This window comes from Notolabrus celidotus, chromosome 6, assembly GCF_009762535.1.
Source record: "Notolabrus celidotus isolate fNotCel1 chromosome 6, fNotCel1.pri, whole genome shotgun sequence".
Lineage (NCBI taxonomy): Eukaryota > Metazoa > Chordata > Actinopteri > Labriformes > Labridae > Notolabrus > Notolabrus celidotus.
In genome coordinates, this window is record NC_048277.1 from 34,634,992 (window position 1) to 34,659,472 (window position 24,481).

At 39.5% G+C, this 24,481-nt stretch overlaps 1 protein-coding gene and 1 long non-coding RNA gene across 6 annotated transcripts in view; one reads left to right on the forward strand and one right to left on the reverse strand.

The window, feature by feature from the left end:
• Positions 1-24,481, forward strand: part of LOC117814141 — an 81,254-nt gene that overhangs the window by 23,784 nt on the left and 32,989 nt on the right. The gene's annotated exons all lie outside the window — the stretch shown is intronic.
• LOC117814140 (ADM-like) lies at positions 8,091-12,175 on the reverse strand. Its single transcript, XM_034685276.1, has 4 exons — positions 12,039-12,175; positions 11,567-11,682; positions 10,770-10,904; positions 8,091-9,465 (listed from the first exon to the last, which is right to left on the reverse strand). The coding sequence occupies exons 2-4, from the start codon at positions 11,668-11,670 to the stop codon at positions 9,186-9,188; spliced, it is 519 nt and encodes a 172-aa protein (XP_034541167.1). The 5' UTR covers positions 11,671-11,682; positions 12,039-12,175; the 3' UTR covers positions 8,091-9,185.

Genomic DNA, 24,481 nt, shown 5'->3' on the forward strand with positions numbered 1-24,481 from the left:
TCGGTCGCTCACAGAAAAATGCAGTTCATTGTGCGGGCAGAGTCTCACCCTATAGTCTCACCTGCCCGTCTGCAGTGAAACAGGGGACACTGGATTAATGTCGCAGTGCTGTGTTTTAATTATATGTTTTAAGCTTAATGGACTTGTATGCCTGATACAAAAGAAAGAAACTGTGGTATGTTTCATCTTTATGTAAGGTAGAGCCTGTGTGGTCACGGGTCAGACATTGTGTTGAAAGAAGGAAGTCTTGATAATCACAGAGAGGAAGTTTCTGAAAGTGTTCAATGACCCGTGTTGCTGCGAAGTCACGGGTCAGAGCCTGATGACTGGCTCGCCCTGAAAAACAAGATTATACGGTAGTGATGACGAGTTTTATCTTCACATTCAGTCAAATGCAACAGGAGGAAACATTATCAGAAGAGAAAATGACTCTTTCCTGATGTTAGTTTTGACAGGTGAAGTTAAAATAATGTGATGAATTAACCTCAGTGGTGCAACTTTGCCTGCAGACTACCTCAGGTTTCAAGCTGTGGTTTGAGTTGCACTGAGTGTTGGTGTAAGGCTTACAACACCACCATCTGGTCATGATGGGAAAACTTCCAACAGTGCAGACTTTCTTACACATTTCAAAATGTACACCTTAGTTGATCCATATTAGCTACAGTGTTTATTCTTCTTTATCTAATTTATTTAATATTCTTCTAAAGAAAATTATACATTCATGATAAAGTTTGGTGGCATTCTGGCTGGAAATGGGAACTACATCCCTCAGGGAATTTCACAGGATGTGGGACACATTCTTTAAGTCTCTACAGGAGCTGGACTTCTCTGAGATCACTGATTATGTGATTACCTATTTTGGCAATATTAGAAAATGATGTTGAGGGCAGCAGACTGACCAATAACATTTTTTTTAAAATACATTAAAATTTTTTTTTTATTTTTTAATATTTTTATTTTTTTAAATTTGTGTTTAATTGTATTTATTTTTTTATTTTTTTATTTCTTTACTTATTTTGCTATTTATGAATACATATATTAACTTGTATAAACTCCTCTGAGATCACTGATTAGGTGATAGCCTAACATTAATTTTATTTTTTAATATATATATATATATATATATTTATTTTTAAAAAAATTGTATTTATTTTATTTTTATTTCTTTACTTATTTTGCTATTTATTAATACATATATTAACTTGTATAAACTCCTCTGAGATCTCTGATTATGTGATAGCCTAACATTAATTTTATTTTTTAAATATATATATATATATATACATAATATATATATATATATATATATATACATACATATATATATATTTTTTAATGTATATATATATATATATTAATGTATATATATATATATTTATTTTTTTAAATTGTATTTATTTTATTTTAATTTCTTTACTTATTTTACTGTTTATTAATACATATATTAGTTTGTATAAACTCCTATATAATTTTAATTGTAATATAATATATTTTTAATTTGCCATTTTTATTTATTTTATTTATTCCATTTAGTATTTTTTAATCCTTTTATTTTTTAAAAAATTCTATTTATTTTATATATATATATATATATATTTTTTTTTTATTTGTACATTTTTTCTATTTTAAAATTTTATTAAACATTTTTTATTTCCCTAGAGCTGAATTGTTGTAATCCCTTCTGCATGAGTGCAAACCATCAATTTGGTTCCTCCCTCCAGTAAGAGTCAATTTACAGAAGCACAGTTTCTAAAATAACGTAGCACCACTTTAAACCAATGGGAGTTTAGTTTGTTCATCAAGATCTTAGATATCTCCTAACAACTGACTCTCGTCCTGCTTGGGACAGTGTAAAGTCCATGATGGGGATGCAGACCAACAAATGTGCAATCAACTTCAATGGCATGTCCAATTTTAACCTCTCCAATGATCTTAACACCTTTTATAACCGTTTTAATATCCATGATTTTAGTAAGGAGCTTGATGGTTTTAATAATGTTGCCGCTGGGCAGAACAATGTGGAGGTCAGGAGAGATATGGTTGTCAAACTTTTCCAGCAAGTTAAACCAAGGAAGAGCCCCGGTCCTGACGGAATTGGAGGTCGTATTCTTCGGAATTGTGCTGAACAGTTAGCGGACATCTTCTGTTTTATATTTTCAATGTCCCTTGATCTCCACCGTGTCCCGAATATGTGGAAGAATTCAATCATTGTCCCGGTGCCAAAAAACAAAAGCCCTTCCTCCTTGAATGACTTCAGGCCTGTGGCACTCACCTCCTTGGTCATGAAAACATTGGAGCGCATTGTAAAGGATCAACTTATGGAGGATGTCGAGGCAGATCTGGACCCACTGCAGTTTGCCTGTAGGGCACACAGGGGCGTTGAGGATGCACTAAGCACTTTACTAAATTTTACTGTATCACACCTTGAGGGGGCAAATTCTTTTGTACGTCTTCTTTTTATCGATTTTTCGTCTGCTTTTAACTGTATCCAGCCACATATTTTAGCACAGAGACTGCAGAGCACTCATAACATTAATCCTGGTCTCATCTGCTGGCTACTGGATTTTTTAACTGTTAGACCACAACGGGTCAGGGTCAATGGTGTTTTATCAGATGTTCTTTTATCATCCACCGGTTCACCTCAGGGTTGTGTTTTATCTCCGCTTTTATTTGTTTTATACACAAACAATTGTCAGAGTAAACATGCAGGACACCACATTGTCAAGTTTGCCGATGATTCTGTGATTGTCTCCCTGCTCAACAATAGCAACCCGGACCATGGCCCTGTGGTGGCAGAATTTACAAATTGGTGCAATAATTCTTTTCTGAGGATAAATTCTGGGAAGACAAAGGAGCTCGTCATTGATTTTAAGAAGACCCCCACTGCCTTTTCCCCTGTTTTTATTGATGATGCGGAAGTGGACATTGTAAACAAGCACAAATATCTTGGCACTTTTATCGACGACAAACTGACATTTGAGCACCAGGTCGACGCTGTCTGTAAAAAAGCCCACCAAAGAATGTACTTTTATCGGAAGCTCAGGGGTTTTAATGTCGACACGACTTTTATGAAGATGTTTTATTCCTGTTTTATTGAATCGCTTTTAACCTTTTCAATGGTGTCTTGGTATGGGTCAACGAGTCTAAAAAACAAAAACAGAGTGCAGGCCATAGTCAAGATATGCAGCAGGGTTGCGGGCACACCCCTGCCTGACATGTCAAGCCTCCACCGAGCCAGGACCCTCAGCAAGGCCTGGTCCATCGTGGCTGACCCATACCATCCCCTTTTTTTTGAATTTCGCCGGCTTCCCTCAGGCCGAAGATTCGCGATGCCGAATAGCAGGACGAATAGGAAGAGGAACTCTTTTGTACCAACAGCAGCTAGTCTGCTTAACAATGCCACATAACTGTTGTTTCCAGTTGTTACTGTTGTTGTTGTTACCGTTTGAATGTTTTGATGTTGGTGTTGTACTGTTTTTTTTGTGTCACCGCTGACTGAAAGACAAATTGCCCCCCGGGGATAATAAAGAAACCTTGAACCTTGAACCTTGAACAGAATAAATATTCAGAACAATTTTTAACATTTCAGTTTTTATCTGTTTGAGATCTGTAATCGATGAACGAGACTATCTCTTTATTCCTTCATTCAGATCCCCATGAGCTGCCACTAACACAGCAGCTGCTCTTCCATTGGTCCACATAAAACAAACATAACATACAAAATAAACATGAAATACAAAAACAGAAAATACCACAACCATTTCAAAGAATACACATGGTGGTTGTAATGTACACGTCCCCATGAATTAATATTAATAAACATTACATAACATCGCATCTAATTAAGATCAATCATAAGTATTCACTGAAATGCATTAATGTTAGTGTTAATGTTAAAGTGTTCCTTTAAGAGTCTTTTAAAGTCTTTGGGTGCTTCAATTATGATAACTGGTAAATGATTCCACACTGTGATGGCTCTATACATTACAGATCTGCACACCGCATCAGTTCTGGGTCTTCACTTAACTAAACAACCCTGAACAGCCTGCTGGGGACTGTGACTGTGTTGGTCTCTCACATACCTCTCATTGCTCTCTGCCCCTCACGTCTGACAACCTGCAGTGCCTGACACATGGCACAAGTCCAGTGCTTTACTTTATGTCACTTTTGTTCAAGTCTGACGTCTCATGTTCAAAATGAACCTTCTCAAGTGTTGTAAAAGTTAAGTGCAACTGGTCGATGCCAAGTCATACTGCACTATAATTTACGCTACGTCATTAACGAGTCTCGTACACCAAATCACCTGTGGTTATTTGAAACACAAGTTGTTATTTTGGCGTCTTCATAAATCATGCTGCTGATGATTATTGTCAAAAGGTCAGACAGACAGAAAACAGAAAGAGGCGAGACACAACATGATGCTGCTGCTGCTGCTGTGTGCATCAAGCGAGGGAGTGGTGTGAACAAGGTGGGGCAGAACTGAAGGTGAGGACATTCAGTAATTTATAAACAAACACAAAAATGAGTTTTTGTGCAAAAATAAAATTATATAAAGATCAATTTAAGGGTTAAAGGTGACATATCACGCTTTTTTCATCAATATTGGTCTAAGAGGTCCCCAAAACATGTCTTTAAAGTTTATTGCTCAAAAAAACACTTTGAAATCAGATTTTGGTCTGCCTGAAAAGCCCTCTTCTTCAGTCCTACTCAGAACACTCTGTTTTCTCTCTGACCACGCCCCCTCAGGAAGTGGATGTGCCTCGGCTCTCCAGCACGTTGAGCTAATGTTTACATGTTAGCTGAATATACACGGCTGCTCAGAGATCACGTTACTTCAACCCTCTGAATCTGATCCAGAATCTGATCCTGACGGAGAGGCGCCTGTAGCAGGACCTTTCTGAAGGATTGGTCACAGATTTAGTGTTTCTTGTTGTTTTATTTATCAGTATGTAGACGTGTGTCTTGGGACACAGCTACGAACATGTAGCTATGTAGCTATGCTAACTAGCGCTAGCACTTATCCATGATAAATAAAAATCATCCACTAGATCTTCAAATCTGCAGACGTGGGGAGTAAAACCGACCTTTGTGTTTATTAAGACAGCCTACAACTAGCATGCCTCCCTCCTAAGCTCCTTGTTAGCACACATTTGTGCAGGTAATGAAAAACGGAGGAGGGATTCAGTATTATTTTATACAGTCTATGGGCTGAACAAGCTCCGAGCTCTGACTCCGTGACAGACCGGATATTGTTGTTACGTAACAAAAACACGGAAGTCTGAAACGGCTCGTTTCACACACATTTACAGAAAGGTGGAGAAATCAAAACAGGGGCAGAATGGATTTTTTTCATTCTCGGGGGGTTTGTAGACATGCCAGGGACACATATTTCAGGTAAAGAACCATTAAAAAGTCCATTTTGCATGATATGTCACCTTTAATTGACACATGACAATAAAATATAATAACGCTGATGTATTTCAGCATTTTCAATAGCCCTTCTCATCCTGCTGTCAACACCTGCTCCACCACATTCAAGTGTCACACCAGTTAAAACATGTCTGTATTGATTCCCCTTTCAAGAAGCAAACCTCCTCACAGACACGGTAATGAGCTTGGACGTTTCTGTGTATAGGTACAGATTGTAAATGTCGTCTCTAGCTCTCTCTTGGGAGCCGATTAGCCAATGTGGACTTGAAGGGTTCATTTTATACAGTGATTATCTCATTCCATTGGAGGCTGTCTGGATGCCATGATGAAAATAAACAGATATATGTTGAAATTATTTGTAATTCAGGGCAGTGTGACCACTCTGCACGGTATCAGTAAAGGTCAAATTCCACGGTTATTAATAGCTTTACTTAAACCTCACTTGAGTGTTTCTTGATTTGAAGAGGAACATACCGCTCCCTTCTGTCCATCCATCAAAACTGGATGGACAGAAGTATTTGCCAAGAGACGGATCATAATGTTGAAACTTCCACATTTGTAAGGAACATCTTGACCTGAGGAATATGTCGTTTTTTGTGCGCGCGTGTCTTTGAAACGAGACTGCTGAGGAACTGTTTGGTATTTAGAATGGAATGTACCATTGGTTCACAAAGCTTGATGATATAACACATGATGTGTCGCTCATGAGTCTTCAAACTTTAGAGATACGAGAGATACTCTGCCTCTGGACATCAGAACGACGAGCTCTCTGTGTGTTTTTAAAAGCAAGCTTAATACTGCTCAATATCCTCTAACGGTCAGCTGGACAGCTTTAAAAAAATATCTGATTTCTATGGACTAGAAAAAGTTGACTTCTTTCGGTACCTGCAAATTAGAGTCTATTCCAATAAGGAGGTTAAACCTTTAGAGAAATCTGATTCTGACCTTGTTGATATCTTTGTTGATATGTACAATGGCAAGGGCAGTCTCAGTTTTACACTCAAGGATTCAATCCACTAAGACACACACAACAAACAAGGTTAGATTAAAGTGAGAGAAAGAATCTGGACATGTTATTTTGGAGGAGGACTCGCTAAATATATGTTCTGTGCAGTCCACTTCCACCAGCTCAGGTCTTTGGAGGGATTTCTGTTGGCGTAATGTAATGAGGTATTTTGTAACCCCAAAAACAAAATGTATACAAACAGCTGAGGTTGGAAACGGTCTGTGTTGGAGGAAGTGTGGAGAACAGCTGGCAGACCACTTTCACATATTTTGGAATTGCCAAAAAAAAAATCAAGTCATATTGGGGGGGGGAGTAATTAAGGCATTACAAAACATTTTTGGAGCAGGGATTGACTGCTCATTCTCATCAATTTATCAAGGTAACATCGTAGCCCACCTCTCAGTTAAGGATAAATACTTGATAAAGATTTTATTAGCAGCCAGCAAAAAGGCCGTGACACAAAAGTGGCTGCAACCCAATCCTCCAACAGAGGCTGAGTGGATAGAAATCGTGTCTAGTATTGAAAATATGGAAGGAATGACCTACTCACTAAACCTTAGAGCAGAAAAATGTTTGCATTACTGGGAAAAATGGACTGTGTACGTAGCATTGAGGGATTAATAAGCCATTACTGTATGAACTGACTGTATTTCCACTGTTATAACAAAAATGTATAGATGACCTACTGTTTCTGTTTAAGTCTTAAGACTTACATTTTTAATCTAGCTTTTAATTTGGCGTGATTTTTTTTAGCCCTGGCCTGCATTATTATTATAATCATTGCTTTAACATTTTTTTTTTAATTATTTACTTATTTAACTATTTGTGATTTTTATTTATCTGATCTATTTAACACCACATTTTCAAAATCTTAAATTTTACTTTATTTTATTTTAAAGTATTTTTTTTATGATCATATCTTACATTATTTTACCCATTTCTGTTGTTTTCTGTCTCTCTGTCCTTTTTTTGAAGCACTTTGGGCTGCATGTTTGTATGTATGAACGGTGTCATATAAATACATTTAAGTTATGTGATATTCTTTGGGCATTTTTGCCTTTAATGGACAGGACAGATGGAGACAGACAGGAAATGTGGGGAGCAGAGAGTGAGGGAAGACATGCAGCAAATAGTTGAGGCCGGATCGAACCTGCGACCTCTGCGACGAGGGCTATAGCCTCTGTATGTGGGGCACGCTTAGACCGCTAGGCCAATGGCGCCCCAAATTTTATTTTATTTTTAAGTATTTTTTAAGCTCATGTCTTATTTTACCCATTTCTGTTCTTTTCTGTCTCTCTGTCCTTTTTGAAACACTTTGGGCTGCATGTTTGTATGTATGAACGGTGTCATATAAATACATTTAAGTTATGTGATATTCTTTGGGCATTTTTGCCTTTAATGGACAGGACAGTTGGAGACCGACAGAACATGTGGGGAGCAGAGAGTGAGGGAAGACATGCAGGAAATAGTTGAGGCCGGAATTATTTTTTAAGATCATGTTTTATTTTACCCATTTCTGTTCTTTTCTGTCTCTCTGTCCTTTGTGAAGCACTTAGGGCTGCATGTTTTTAAGTATGAAAGGTGCCATATGAATGCATTTAAGTTAAAAAAAAAAGTATTTGATCAGGTCAAGAATGACACAAACAACCTTAGCTTCTTTTTCCATGTTCATACACTCATTTATTTATAAAACAAGGACATCATCGCCAGCTGTCAACCACTACAACATCTGCCATGTTCATCAGGACATATAAATCACCACATCCGGTCAATACAGCCGAGTATACTCTGAGTTATTACATTCATATAAAAACAGATACATTCAAAAACAAAATCTTTAGAGCAAGACTTCTGTCCTAACTTCTGTAAGTGCTTTGTTGTATAGCTGCATGTTTGGCCTGCTTCTTGTTACATGTAGCCAACTGTAAAGCTAGATGGCAGCACAACACTATAATTAGCACGTCAGTCTTTCTACTTCATACCAGAAAGAAGCTGTCCATCACTATCAGCCAGAAACAAGGGGACTGTCCAGACTTGCTCCATGCACACATTGATTTTACCATATATTTTAAAATGTTGTATAATTTCAATAATGTTAAAACAGTGAGAATAACATACATGAGATCATATAATTATTTACACATTTAAGACACTTCATTGAAGTTGATTCCAAAAAGAGAAAGGTATTATATGTGTTTTGGCTGTATAAAAATATAATATATGATTAAATATAAGGTGGCTTTACAATCCTTACAACAAGCTGATTGTTACATATGCTTGACTATGCTTAGGCCCATTATGTACGGTTTAAATTGCACTTCAAAATCACTTCACAAGCAGTTGACCACATCAGTTCATGTGTGTAAAAGGCTCCTGCTGGCAGCAGATTGGGATCCAGTTATGTCAGTGCCGTGAGAGAGGAGTCCTCCATCATTAAAGCCTCATGTCTTCCTCAGTTCATGGATGGATGTCAGAAAAGAGTCTTCAGGAATCATCTTCCAAATCACCTGCCAAGTTCACTTTGGAAGCAGAAGAAGAGACACATATTCTCGTCAAGCTGATTTCATCCATAAATCACACACTCGTTGAAACCCAGTAAAACCTGCTCCAGAGCATTATTGGTATCTTGCTTTTATCTTGAGTGACCTGAGCAAACCTTCCGATGGACTAACAGACGCAGCAGCATTTATTCTACAAATCTTTGGAATCAAATCTGTGAGGGACAAGATTTCTCCTGTCCATTCCAGTCTTAGGCTACTGTGCGTTTGCTTTCAAGTCGGCGGACACGATGACCGGCCTTATAACCCCGTCTTTGTCTTCCAGTCTGGGGGGCCACTTGAGTCAAATCCAGTAGTGAGCGGCGGCGTCGCCCGTAGCCTGTTGAACTAATCTGCCTCGTAGGAGCGGTGGGATCTTTATGCACGTTGTTGAGCTGGTGGATTTTATAGATCAGGTCGTGGTATGAACATGTGACTAGGTAGCAGCCACTTGATTTGGTTGACCTCCTGGGTCTGTTATCCAGCCCGGAGCTGGAAAAGAAAAAGAAATGTTAAGGTTCTATTTCGTGACTGTCATCAAGAGTTCTGAAATATGCCCAGAAATGTGAAATTGATCGGGGTTCATGATTCATACATTTTATCATCACAGAGCTCAGTCACAGTTTTTAAATGATCTATTTCTTCTCACATGCTGGACGTTTCATATGGAATTAATGTGGACTGTTTTACTATCTGTGATAGCAGCACGCTGAGACACTGTACAACTACACTGGTTAGCCACGTGGTCAAAAGGTTAACCACACAGGTTCCATCTCAGCCAGCGTTTGCTCTCTCTCAGACATGATAAACATCCACACTGGAAAAATGCCCTTCCAAAAACAGGGACAAAAAACTTATTTCAAGGTACTTTTACCTTGAAATAAGCAAAAAAAATCTGCCAATAGAACAGGTGAAAATTTTCTTGGTAAGATTTCTTAAAATAAGATGTAATATTTAGAAAACTGTGATCTTAAAATTAGCAGGGAAAACTTATTTTAAGCAATATTTTACCAGTATTTTAAAGCTTAGTGTCTCAGAATAAGACAGAAATGATACAAATGTGTATTTTTTCACTCAATAAAAGATTTTTCATGTCATCTTCTTCATTTGAGATATATTCACCTTAATTTGAGTTATATTATAGCGGCACTTCTCTAGGTTTAACACCATCTTGTACTTGAAATAAGATGACAAAGTTTAATTTGAGCATTTTGAGATATAATGTCTTCTCATAGTGAGCTGGATATACTAATATTCAGTCGTGTGGTTCTTTAGGATAAGCCAGCTGTGCTCTAAAGGAGGTGTTTCATTGTGTGCATGTAGTTTGAGGATGTATATTTGTATCTGATTTAGAAGAAACTGTCTGAAAACTGAAACCCACCCTTTAAAAACCCAACTTTTCTTTCTTTCTTTCTTTCTTTCTTTCTTTCTTTCTTTCTTTCTTTCAATGCATTTATTTAAATCAAGTAGTGTTTGTCTTAAATCAAGATTATCCATCTTCTATAAATAAGACCTCAGCTTGAAAAATGTCTGAAATGTAAAATAAACCTTGTTTCTTCTAAATTAAAACTCAAAACAAGATCATTTCAGGATTGTTTGACTTAACAAGATATTTAAGATGTCTTAAAACAAGTCCCTCTATCTTTCTCAAATGTTACTTGTTAAGTGAATGTATCTTAAATCAAGTGGGAGAAGACATTTTGACTAAAAATTAGACAATTTCACTTGGTAAGATTTTGAGTTTTTTGCAGTGGCGGTTGGGGGGAGTAAGATTGTAATGAAAATGCAACCCTTACCTTGGTGGAGGTGAGACATTGTTTTCAGTCGCATCCTGCTGCTGCCCCTTCAGGATCTCAGCGCACAGCTCATCAGCTGTCACGAAGCCGTCCGGCAGGTCTCTCTTCATGCGGTTCTGCAGCCAAACTCTCAACCTGCAACAGAGGACAGAGGAGGTTATGATCCATGACACAGACGCTTACATCGTGGAAGACAAAGTATAGATATCAGAAAATGAGAATCATCACATAAAATATGAGAGAATGTGATTTAATGCAAAAACAGTTTTGGGTATCTTAAATTAGAGGAGTTTCAAGAATTACCCAACCAATAAATCTGAAGAATTAACATTTATTTGCAGAGTAATCATTTTATATTTGCTCATAAATCTTAATGACTAACAAGAAACCCAGCCCAGAAATGTAACAGACATGTCTGAGGTATTTTAGAGATGGTGTCCTTTTGTTTATAACACCCAAGAGAGAACACTGCTAATTTTATTTGTCATTTAACATTTTTCCCCTGACAATATTTAGAAAGTTTACCAATTAACCAAATCATCAAACACAGTTTCTGTTAAAGCATCAGCTCACATAGTTGTTAGATATTTCACACTTCCAAATATGTTTCAATATCTGCCTGAAAATACAAACAATCTTTAACTTTACTGGAATATTTCCTTCACATAACTTAATATGAACATCTGTCATGTTATTAAGTGGAATCACCTGATCTGAATCCCGAGGGACAACATAATGAGGCTTTCTCTTAAAGTGAACACAATGTTCTCTCAGTGCTTGTTGATCAGTCTGCTCACCTTCTTTTCAAGCTGGTGTTGAGTTCCTCAGTTGCACCTTTAACCAGTGGCAGGACGGTGGTGAGAACACAGCAGCAGATCACAGTTTGCAGGGCTAATTTCATTTTGACTCGAAGCTGTCAAACAAAACAAAAAAAGAGTTATAAGTTGGAGGTTAGCTCTGAAGTGATGATGGCACAGCTGGTGATTGATTTATGAGCATGTTAAAGCTTTTGCTGTAGCATGAAATGTTGAGTAATGATCACAGACGGTTGGTTTGTCAATTAGGGGTTGGTGTTGATGCATTTTAAAGATATGTTTTTTAAGAAAGATCAAGTCAAGATGAACAACAGGCAATTTTAAATCAGAACTCAAAGTCTCTCAACATCTTTGACAATTAATTTAACATCTTAAACACCTGACAGGTCTTTGGATTCCTCAAAAACAACAACTTTAATCTGAAATCTGAAATTGAGTAGAAAAAGTCCCTTACCTCAGTCTCAAGCTTCCAACGTGATCTCAAGGATTTAGGATGCACACCCAAAGTGTGTTGTTTACTGTTTAGAAGAGTGAAACTTTGTTTTTCTAGGCTGTAAAGAGTTTACCATGAGTGGAAGTCTGGGGTTTACACTGCTACCATGAGAGGCTTTATAGAGGGAGGGAGGGAGCTGTACCTGAATGCCAGACCCAGTGGGAGGGACTGTGGGACAGTTCACGTCAACCTCATCCACCCCACATGTAGACAGTAAAACCAAAAACATGCAGATAGAAGATTATAATCCAGTCAGCAATCCTAAAAAAATGGAGAGACCAGTGCAGACTAGTTTTTGTGAATCTCAATTATGATTTGATGCACCTTCTTAATTTGAGAAAGAGTTGAAAGAGCAGGTTCGGTTCATTTCCTGCCTAGTGTGTGTAGTCACGTATTATGTTCCTCTAAACCTGGTTATTGTCTGACTCATATAACACCGTGTTAACTGGCCACATGTGCGTCAAGTTATTGGATGTAAATGTTTTAAGTAGCTAAAAGAGATCATTATTTCAGTCTTAGCTTTCCATTTGTAACTTATTAAGCCTAATTATATTTAGATTAGCGCTGTTGTTGTAGTAACAGCATGCACTATCGATTTAAGGAAAAGAACATGTGCTTTTTACTGAGCTCATCCACCTCCTGATGATCCGCCCAGTCATGTGCTACTTAACACGCACCTGTAATTCATTCCACCTCAGCATGAGCAGTGTGTAAAGATTAACACGCATTAAGGTTTTATTTGTCGGCTACATGGTGTTCTTACTAAGTGGGACCAAAAACATCAAGTCTCTGAAAATGAATATTAATACTATCAACATGTGAAGGAGCCATGAAGGATTCAAGTGTTTATTGTATCATAACTTTGAGGTTTAGGGGAGTTCATTGTTTGTATATTTTCTGTGGTGTTATTTTTGTTGTTTGTTTATGATATGGTTTATTGTGGGGTCAGTTAATTAGGTTATTTGCAGGGTCATGTGTTAGGGGTGGGGACAGTGGTGGTTCTGGGGAGGGGCCAACAGGGGCCAGTGCCCCTGTAAAACTGAACCTGGACCCCCCTGTGGCCCCGTCTCCACACCAAAATAATATTATACAATAAAAAAAGCTTCAGTATCGCGCCGATGTTACAGGCGGAACACATGCATGTGGCACTTGGTTCCAGTCCCTTAGAGCGCTAAGGGACTCATGTTGTTTTTTAAACATCTGATTGACTATTATTTTACTTATGAAGAAAGTACAGATTAAAAAAGCATCACAAGATGAAGCACACTGCTTGAGATACAACAGCTACCTTTTCGGTCACTTAGGGCAACAGAAGTAAGACTCAAACCACTGACTGTATATAAATGTGAATGATACGCTTTCATCTCCTCAAATGGTAAAAAAGTGAAGCCAAAATATCACCTTGATGGGCACTGTCATGCAGTGGCGGTTCTGGGGAGGGGCCAACAGGGGCTAGTGTCCCTGTAAAACTGAACCTGGACCCCCCTGTGCCCCCCCCCCCCTTCACAACCAACAATTATTATACAATAAAGAAAGCTTCAGTATTGAGCCGATGTTACAAGTGGAAGACATGCATGTGGCACTTGGTTCCAGTCCCTTCATGTTGTTTTTTAAACATCTGATTGACTGTTATTTTACTTATGAAGAAAGTACAGATTAAAAAAGCATCACAAGATGAAACATCACTTCAAGCACACTGCTTGAGATACAACAGCTACCTTTTTCGGTCACTTTGGGCAACAGAAGTAAGACTCCAACCACTGACTGTATATAAATATGAATGATACGCTTTCATCTCCTCACATTGTAAAAAAGTGAAGCCAAAATATCACCTTGATGGGCACTGTCATGCAGTGGCGGTTCTGGGGAGGGGCCAACAGGGGCCAGTGCCCCTGTAAAACTGAACCTGGACCCCCCTGTGCCCCCCCCCCCTTCACACCAAAATAATATTATACAATAAAAAAAGCTTCGGTATCGCGCTGATGTTACAGGTGGAACACGTGCATGTGGCACTTGGTTCCAGTCCCTTAAAGCGCTAAGGGACTCATGTTGAGTGTGAACAGCTGCTGTCAGTCTGCATGTTGATCTAGTACACAGCAGTATATATGTCTAGTATATAGGGATGCTCTGATGTTTTGCCAGTTTGTTCTCAGCCGGTCCTCGCCCTTCTCAGTCTCTTTTGTCAGGGTTGAATGTGTCCCTCTGACAACACCCTTGACCCCAGCCTGGCCCCCCCAGTAAAATTGGTCTAGAACCGCCACTGGGCAGGAATATTGAGTTAATTTAGGCCACCTGTTTTCTTTTGTTTGCAGGTAGAGAGAGGGGGGTGAGCAGGGTCTCCGTACTTTTTGTTGACCGCTATTTATCCCTTATTATTGCTTATTTTCGCAGTTTTCTTTTGTGCGCTTTATCATGAGTTGATTATCCTTTTTCCTTAATAAAAGGTTAAACTTACTTTTTTGTGCATTAGTGATTTTTGCTTTTTAGCGTGTCTGACACTTTACTAGGCCCAACGTCAGCCTTGCAGCGGCTTTTGGCTCTTTGGAAGTTGCTACAACATGGTTTTATCAGAATCAGAAATACCTTATTTATCCCAGGGGGTGAAATTCAGTTATTACAGGTATCTTTTCTACAGCTCTATACACAATACGTTATACAAATACAATAATAAGCTATGTAGGAAGAGGGCACTCTGGTGGTCTGTGTGGAGTCTGGCTATGGCAGCATTGAGACAGTGGACGCCGTAGTCAGGTTGGCAGAGGGGGGGATGTAAACAGCTACCAGTACGACATGTGAGATCTCCCTGTGCAGATATTATGGTTGGAGGCCCACAGCGCTCTCGGTGCTATCCCGGTCTGCCCGGACAGTCTTGAAGCCGCCAATGGAGACGTTGTGGTCAGGAATATCCTGATGCAGCCACGTTTCCATAAAGCACAACATGCTTCATTCCTGAAACTCCATCTGACTCCTGGCTAATCCTGTTAGCTCGTCCATCTTATCAGCCAGAGATCTCACGTTGCCCATTATGAGAGAGGAGAGACACAGCTTCTATCTGCTCTCCATAAACCTCTGTCTCCTGATACCAGCTCTCCTCCCTCGTAGCTCTATAACTCCTCTGCCTCTATGCGTCCTAAATCTCCAAAGTTCTGCAGGAACATCCAGAGAATGATGTAGAGAATAACTGACAGCACATTGTGTCCAAACTACACCTGCAAGTTAGACTAAAGCCCAAATTAAAGTAGCCACGTGCAACCATGGCTAATATAGAGCTTCACTCTATTATTGCATTCTAGACATCACTCATACCCACTGACCGGTGCCACCAACATGTCCTAAACTGAAAACAAAGCTTATAAATTGTGTATTTTTAACATGCTGATGCGTGAGTAACAAGACGGAAAATCTATTTATAGGGAACACATTTACACATTGGAAAAATATTCCTGCGAGGGATGTCAGTTGTTTTGATTTGCACACGGAAACTATCCTGACAAGTACTCTGAGCCACGCCACATGACAAAGCCTCAGCTTCTCAGCTCTGTCACGGGTCTGTGCTCCTTCAAGATGTTGTTGAATTAATACGCTTCTATTATGCAATCAAGCAATTAGGTGTTCTCGTAATCAACCTTATTTAAAAAAGATATAACCCCATTTACAAAGAAGTATTAATAGTTCAAGTTGTAGTGTTATAGTGAGAAATAGTCCAAAGGCAACATATCAGATGTTGAAACTGAAAGATATCGTTATATGAAAAATAAATGCACGTTTGAAACTTAATGCAAGCAAGACGTTTCTCAAAAGTTGTGACAGGGGCTTATTTACCATTTGGCTCCATCACCTCTTCTATTAACAACACTCTGTTAATGTTTGGGAACCAAGGAGACCCGTTAGTTTCTGGAGCTTCCCAATCTTGCCTGCTTGGGATTTCAGCAGATCAACAGTTCAGGGTCTCCTTTGTCGTATTTCCATTTCATGGTGCACAAAATGTTTTCAATAGGTGACAAGTCAGGACTGCAGGCAGGCCAGTTTAGCACCTGGACTCTTCTACTTCTGAGCCATCCTGTTGTAATACGTGCAGACTGTGGTTTGGTGTATTCCTGATACCCTGAAAAGGGCATTATCTGGATGGCAGCATATCTTAGCTCTGCCTCCCCTGTCTTCTAATATATAGCTGCAGACTCTTCTTGTTGTGTGTTGGGTCATGGGGGCTGTTAGGGGCCAAGTGCTAGAGTAGGTAGTATTGATGTTGTCACTACCTGGAGCTTGGATGTACGGAGCGTGGGTCCGTTGAATGTGGTAGTACTGTATGGGTTGGGTTATTAAATCAGGGTGTTCTGTTAGTGGATATGATGGACGGTGGGAGCTGGCTCTGGGAGGCCAGAGTTAATTGTTTAGCCTCTCCGAGGTGCTGGCTCTCGCTCCCCATCTGTCCTTTCTATCTCAGGCTTTAGGGGACATGAGGAGCCATGGGGTAGGGTACTAAACTTATCAGTAAAAGGCATTGTGGGGTGGGCGTCTTCACTGAAGCACTAATCCTTTCTTTCTGCATTAATGGAGCTTTCCCATGCCATGACATATGATTTTGAACTGTGATCTGATAGCAAGCCTTTCCTCTTTTCAAATCCCACCGGATCCATGTCCAGTCCGAATCTGATAGGTTTCTATTCTAGTCAATGTGTTAACTTCCACTGGATCCGCTCTGTTGTGTTCTGGCTGCTTCTCTGATCCAGCAGGTCTGAGTTATCACCAGATTGTATTTCACTTAACTACAACAACAAACCGTCATGATGAGCGGAGTCAAGCCTGGAGTCAACAGGTCAGAGGTTTTCAGAGGACCAGAAAGACAACATGGATGAGGAGAGGAGGAGGAGAATCCTTGATTCAGTAATTACAGTAGGTAAACCTTGGTCACTTGACTCCAGCTTTCCAGCGGTCCTGATCCGTGCTGCGTTCTGAAAATGCAACCGGTGGGTGTTGACGGAACCGGACCGCAGTGGATCGGAGATGGACCGGACATGGATCTGATGGAAGTCCCCGGTCAGACTGGAGAATGCAGCATCCATGATTTCTGAAAAGACTGTCAGATTTTGACTCTTCAGACCACAGTATGGTTTTCCACCTTGCCTTCGGCCCAGCTTCAATTTAAGATTTTGTAGCTTAATTAACGCCTTAGAAACATGACATCATGACCTGCCATTGTCCGCTTATATTTGACCCCATGATTTGAACTAATGTAGCACTAATAATGCAAGATGATAGAATAGATGAGTTACAATGAGTCAGTTTGTATGACTTTGAATTAACATAGATATGTTTGCAAACATAGTAGACCATGATTCAAGAGGAACAATTCCCTCCATGTTCTTTCTGTCCTGCTCAGATAAACCAAACTGCACGTGACTCTGCTCGACAATGGGCTGAAAATTATAGACTTACAGTCACGGATTAGCACAGTTCCTAGGGATGACCTGAACTGACAGTTGAAAGATTATAGGTGACAGAAGACCTTCCCAGTTCGCTCGCTCTCTTTTGACTCCAACTTGTGTTGACCTGCATACAGCTGATGCAATCCCAGCCCAAATTACAACCACTACCACCCCCACAAATCATCAATCCCTGTCATGTCCCTGGGCGAACTTCCAATCGGAAATGGTGCCAACCTAAGTTCTGTTTTTGTTATGACCCTGTTAAAGCACTGGCACTTAAAGGTTTGATGGGTCTATAGAAGTACATGAGTCACTCATTTGGAGACCTTGAATAGATACACAGAGGTGTCATGGCAACAACACAGCTCTTTTCATGAGCATGAAAGATGATTCAGTGATGTGTTTTGACATGATTCTGAAATGAGTTGCCCTCTATGTTCTTTGCTCGCTTTAAGTATGTCTTGTGTTAGTGTCCCTCATTATTCAGACCACAATCTGAAACAATTTTAACATCAAATGCTTTGATTAATGTATTTTTATCCATACTAGTCAGCCTTCTCCTTTCCCCCGCTGACTTGCTGCCATAAGAATATCTTTAACATTACATTACATACTCCAGAAATGAAGACAATGTGTTTTTGGGTTGGGGATGGATGAGGCTGTGATCAATTTCCACAGGCTGGGGTCAGCAGAGCGCAAGGTGAGCTCAACATTGGCAGGGAACCACTTTGAGATATTATTAGATAGTCCGTGTCTATTTTTAGTTGCTGTGTTTTTATGACTGTTATGATAAAAAGGCAGGAATCACAGGGGTTTTATTAACTCCCCTCCTCTGGTATGTAATACCACTGCTCCTCTCTTCATGGATGTGAAAGAGAATACTCCCCGGAACCGCGCTGAGCAATATGCACTTGACCAAATGTGAGGCCCAAACATTCCTCTTCGTTTCTTTCCAAACAACGGAAAATCACAGTGAGTGTGTTTTTTTGTGGAAAAATACAGGATCACATATTTATCACTTACAGGTGGAAATTATCAATTTACCCAGGGGAATGTCGATGTTCTGAGTATTAGTGATTGGTGCAGTTACAGGGAAAAACAGGACGCTCTGAACTTTTGCTTTCTGTTTACTTAGCTTTAGAAATAACTATATGATGCTGCTGTTGTCAGTTCACTCCCATGATAACCTGTCACACTTTGAGACACACTTAGATATGATACACACTACCAGTCAAAAGTTTGGACACACCTTCTCATTCAATGGTTTTTATTTATTTTAATTATTTTCAACATTGTAGATTAATACTGAAGACATCACAACTATGAAATAATCTGGTTTTGCCATAATCTAGGGCTATCCATTGTGTACTAACCCTACCTCTGAACAACACAACTGATGGTCTCAAACACATTAAGAAGGCAAGTCTTTCAAGTATTGAGGATGGCTCTGTGTCACGCTCAAAGAGCCTCAGGTTAGCCAGAATACAAACCAATTTTTCCACTCTCACATTTGTGATCCTGTTGCGCACATTTGTGTGCATGTTACCGAACAAGGACCAGTTGCGCTCCGAGGCGGCTGATGATGGTGGGATCTAGAACTGTACTTGCATGAAATCTGGTTGTTTTAGTCAGGATTATGCTCAAATATATTTAAGTTCCCTATTACGAGCCAACCTTTAACTTAGTAAATTCCTGGTTTATTCCCATGGACAGTTTCCATCTCTGAAAATTCCCAGAATTTTGCAACCCTATTTTCAACATTGTAGATTAATACTGAAGACATCAAAACTATGAAATAATCTGGTTTTGCCATAATCTGGATTACAACAGTAGTCAAATAGAGCTATCCATTGTGTACTAACCCTACCTCTGAACAACACAACTGATGGTCTCAAACACATTAAGAAGGCAAGTCATTCTACAAATGAACTCTTGACATTAACTCATGTTCATTAGAAACCATTCCAGGAGACCACTTCATGAAGCAGACTGAGAGAATACCAAGAGTTTGCAAAGCTGTCATGAAGGAAAAAGGGGGCTACTTTACAGAATCTAAAATATAAAACATATTCTGCTTTGTTTAACACTTTTTTAAAAAATTAAATAATTCCATATATGTTCTTTCATAGTTTTGATGTCTTCAGTATTAATCCACAGTGTTTATAATAATTAAAATAAATACAAACCCTTGAATGAGAAGGTGTTTCCAAACTTTTGACTGGTAGTGTAGATATAGCTTATGTTGCGTTAAAACAACATTATATGTTTCTTCTGTAGACCCCCCAGTTTGACTATTTTCATGGGCCCTCTTCACCCTGCCTCACCTCTCTCCCTCTGAGCAAAACCACTCAAAAACCAGCCCCTGTCCCTGATCTGCCCCTGGGGGCGGCAGTAGCTCAGTCCATAGGGACTTGGCTTGGGAACCGAAGGGTTGCTGGTTCGAGTCCCAGTATGGACAAAGCTTGGCAAGTGGACTGGTGGCTGGAGAGGTGCTGGTTCACCTGCCTCGGCACTGCCAAGGTGCCCTTGAGCAAGGCACCGAACCCCCAACTGCTCGGGGTGCGCTGGTTGACGGCAGTATCCTCACGCTGACATCTCTCCCTAAGCATGTTCATTGCATGTGTGTGCATTTGTATGTATATACCAAAAAACTGTATGTAGCATGTCCAAAATAGCATGAGTGAAAAAATTTAATTTCCCCCCTGGGGATCAATAAAGTACCTTTCATGATCACTCATAACAATCAATCAATTAATCTTTATCTTCAGTGTTTCAAATAATTAAATTAATACAAACACTTCAATGAGAAGGTGTTTCCAAACTTTTGACTAGTAGTCTTAAATTCTATGTATAGTGGCACTTTTCCTGCTCTTAAAGAACTTAAAGTTCTATCTGATCCTGCTGTTACAGCACCTACTCACAGTTTATTGTTATTCTTTTACAGCTCTGGAAAAAAATAAGAGACCTGTAGTGGTTATTCAAGTACTTAATTTTATTCATTATTAAATCAAAACTGGCCACAGGGTACAGAGAGAGTGGATCGTACTCGGCGTCCAAAGATCGCCAATGTCCAGCCAAGTCTGCAGTTTCTTTGGTGGTTTATTGACCAACCAAAAAGGACTTCTTTCAAACAATAGGCAACGTCTTTGTGCTTTGAAATAAAAAAAACATTCACCTTCCCTGGTGTCCGCCCCTCCTATCTTACCTGCCCATCTATATACACATCACCCTGTGCAAAACTATCAACCTTTATAAGTGAGTAACAAAATATATGTGCTATTTAATGCAGTTTTAAGACCCCCTATAGCGTCTCCTTCTCCCTGGCTTTTAATCAAGGTTGAGTGGAAATCTGGCATAATTTTAATTACATTTATTTGATTCTATCTTATTTTATTATATATTTGAACTGTGTTTATGTGTTTTAGTTTTGTATGTTTGACATTGTCTGGGTTATTTTTGTCATTTGTACTGTTTTGATCTGTACAGCGCTTTGGTCAGCTCTGGTTGTTTTATACGTGCTCTATAAATAAAGTTTGAGTTGAGTTGAGTTATAGCCACCGTCTGGCGGGAATACTGTGTTACAACCAGGCACTGGAGAAAACGATGAAAAATTGTACTTTTAAAAGGAGCAAATCATTCCCCATCCCTACTGTCTACCTACATTGAGTTGTCTTTTTCACTTCTTGGGTCCATATTCAAAGGATTCAAAGGATTCAAAGGTTTTTATTGTCAATTTTCACTGTATAAACGAGACATACAGGAAAAACGAGATGCTGTTTTCTCTCTTCCAGCTTTTAAATATCTAAAATTTAAATATAAAATATAATAAAATGGGGCGCTGGTGGCCTAGTGGTCTAAGCACCCCACGTAACCGAGGCTACAGTCCTCATCACAGGGGTTGCCAGTTCGATTCCCGGCCGGTCGACCATTTCCTGCATGTCTTCCCCCACTCTCTACTCCCAACATTTCCTGTCTCTCTTCAGCTATCCTATAAAATAAAGGCAAAAAAGGCCAAAAAAGAATTTAAAAAAAAGCAGGTAGTGCAGTGACAGTTTAAAAATGGACAATGAAAATGAAAATAGATAACAGTGCAAATGATATTAAGGTGCAGACAGTATACGAGATAATATGAAAGAGATCAATCAATCAATCAATCTTTATTTGTATAGCGCCAAATCACAACAAGTAAGTAAGTAAGTAAGTAAATTTTATTTAGTATAGCACCTTTCACAGAATAAAATCACAAAGTGCTTCACAGAAAAATATCCAACACATTAAAAGAAACAGACAATAGCATAAATAGAACATTAGTGTGAACACAGTGAGTCGAAGGCCTGTTTAAATAAATGTGTCTTAACAAGTTTTTTAAAGGCGACAACAGATATAGCAGAACGGACATTTACAGGAAGAGCGTTCCACAATGTCGGTGCCACAACTTCAAAAGCACGGTCACCTTTTGTTCTTAAGCGCGCTCGGGGGACAACCAGCAAGCCCTGGTCAGAAGACCTGAGTGGCCTACTGGTAAGGTAGGGGTGGAGCAGGTCGGCGATGTATTCAGGAGCCTGACCATGCAGAGCTCTATACACGAAAACGAGAACTTTAAAATGAATCCTAAATTTAACTGGAAGCCAATGAAGGGAAGATAGAATCGGAGTGATGTGCGTTGTCCGGCTGGAGTTGGTCAACAGCCTTGCAGCAGCGTTCTGGACTAATTGAAGACGATGGAGGGACGATTTACTGAGGCAGGTGAAAAGTGAATTACAATAGTCCAGTCGGGATGAAACAAAAGCATGAATGATCATTTCCAGAACAAATGTTATCTCAAGACGCTTTTACAAACATAGGAGGTCTAGACCACTCTATGTCAAACTATGAACAGAGACCCAACTTCAAGACAGGGTAAGACTCAGTCTGACCCCACCTTAATCCACCATGAGCATTGCACATCACAGCATTTAGCTAGTTACAGTGGAGAGGAAAAACTTCCTTTTAACAGGCAGAAACCTCAGATGAATACATTACTTCTAAAAGGAACCATCGATTTGTTTTTATATTAACTGAAATGAATACCATGTTGCTGAGGGTAGGCTGGATTACTTTGAAGGTGGAGAGTCCTCAGATAATCTCCCAGCCAAGAAAAGTTATCTAAATTCTCATTTTAGTTAAATGTGTTGCTCAGTGGACAAAGGCCTGTGGTTTAGTAGTGGCATAACAAACCAAAAAAACATGCAGCTTTTTCTTCTTATTGAATTGTATCGTGACACCAAGGATAGGAATCCCAATCCTGACATTGCTCAAGTTCCACAAGAATTTTCCACTTTTGATCCAAATATAGCTGCTCCTACCCAGTGAGAGTCTGGCTCATGACTGTTTGTTTCAGATTTATACCATGTGAGAACCGTGGTTTCCTGAGAGGATTGTTATGAGAATTCCAGCACATAAACACAGACACCAATGTCTCAACACCTGCCTCCAGTGATCAGCTCATCAGAGGAGGGGGGAGAGAATTTAGTCAGAATAGGAAGTATATCCTCTGTCAGGAAACTTGTGGTGAGTTCACTGTTCTACCAGTAATGTTGAGCGTCAACATGTTGCCTTGAATTCGAGGTGAAGAAAAAGTCACTATCTCTTAGTCACTCTCACTTCTTAATTACTGTAGCTGTTATGACTAACTGTATTAGTTATGTCACCATGTGTTCGCTGCATACAGGACTTATTGTTCAATGCAGGTGGATGTGTGTCTAACACGAGTCTGGTCCTGCTGGAGGTTTCTGCCTGTTAAAGGAAGTTTGTCCTTGCCACTGTAACTTGCTAAATGCTGCAAAGTGCTCTGCTCATGGTGGATTAAGATGAGATCAGACTGAGTCCTGTCTGTAAGATGGGACTGGTGTTGGAGGCAGATAAAGTTTATAGTTAGAGCAGGGTCAGGCTTGGACCAGCGCTTAGTTATGCTGCTATAGGCTTAGACTGCCAGAAACTGACATACCTGGATCCTGTTTTTCCCTCTCTCTCTCTTCTAGCTGCCTCTCACTTACTTTAACTCTCCCTGTCCCATTAAAGATACTAACCATAGACCTTTCTGGAGTCCCTGAGCTCCCTTGTCTCGTAGGTTTCTGCTGCTGCGGACTTGCCAGACTCCAGCTCCTACATCGACAACTATCCATCTCACCACTATCATCTCTTTCTCTCTTCATCTCCCTCTATCCCTCTCTCCAACACGGTCTCAGCAGATGTGTGTCTAACATGAGTCTGGTCCTGCTGGAGGTTTCTGCCTGTTAAAGGAAGTTTGTCCTTGCCACTGTAACTTGCTAAATGCTGCAAAGTGCTCTGCTCATGGTGGATTAAGATGAGATCAGACTGAGTCCTGTCTGTAAGATGGGACTGGATCTTATCCTGTCTTGATGTTGGGTCTTTGTTAATAATAGAACATAGAGTACGGTCTAGACCTGCTCTGTTTGGAAAGCGTCTTCAGATAACGTTTGTTGTGATTTGGCGCTTTATAGATAAAGATTGATTGATTGTTATGAGTGATCGGGGACAGGGGCTGGTTTTTGAGTGGTTTTGCTCAGAGGGAGAGAGGTGAGGCAGGGTGAAGAGGGCCCATGAAAATAGTCAAACTGGGGGGGTCTACAGAAGAAACATATAGTGTTATTTTAACGCAACATAAGCTATATCTACACTACCAGTCAAAAGTTTGGAAACACCTTCTCATTCAAGGGTTTGTATTTATTTTAATTATTGTAAACACTGTAGATTAATACCAAAGACATCAAAACTATGAAAGAACATATATGGAATTATTGAATTCACAAAAAAATGTTAAACAAAGCAGAACATGTTTAATATTTTAGATTCTGTAAAGTAGCCCTCTTTTTCCTTCATGACATCTTTGCACACTCTTGGTATTCTCTCAGTCTGCTTCATGAAGTGGTCTCCTGGAATGGTTTCTAATTAACATGAGTTAATGTCAAGAGTTCA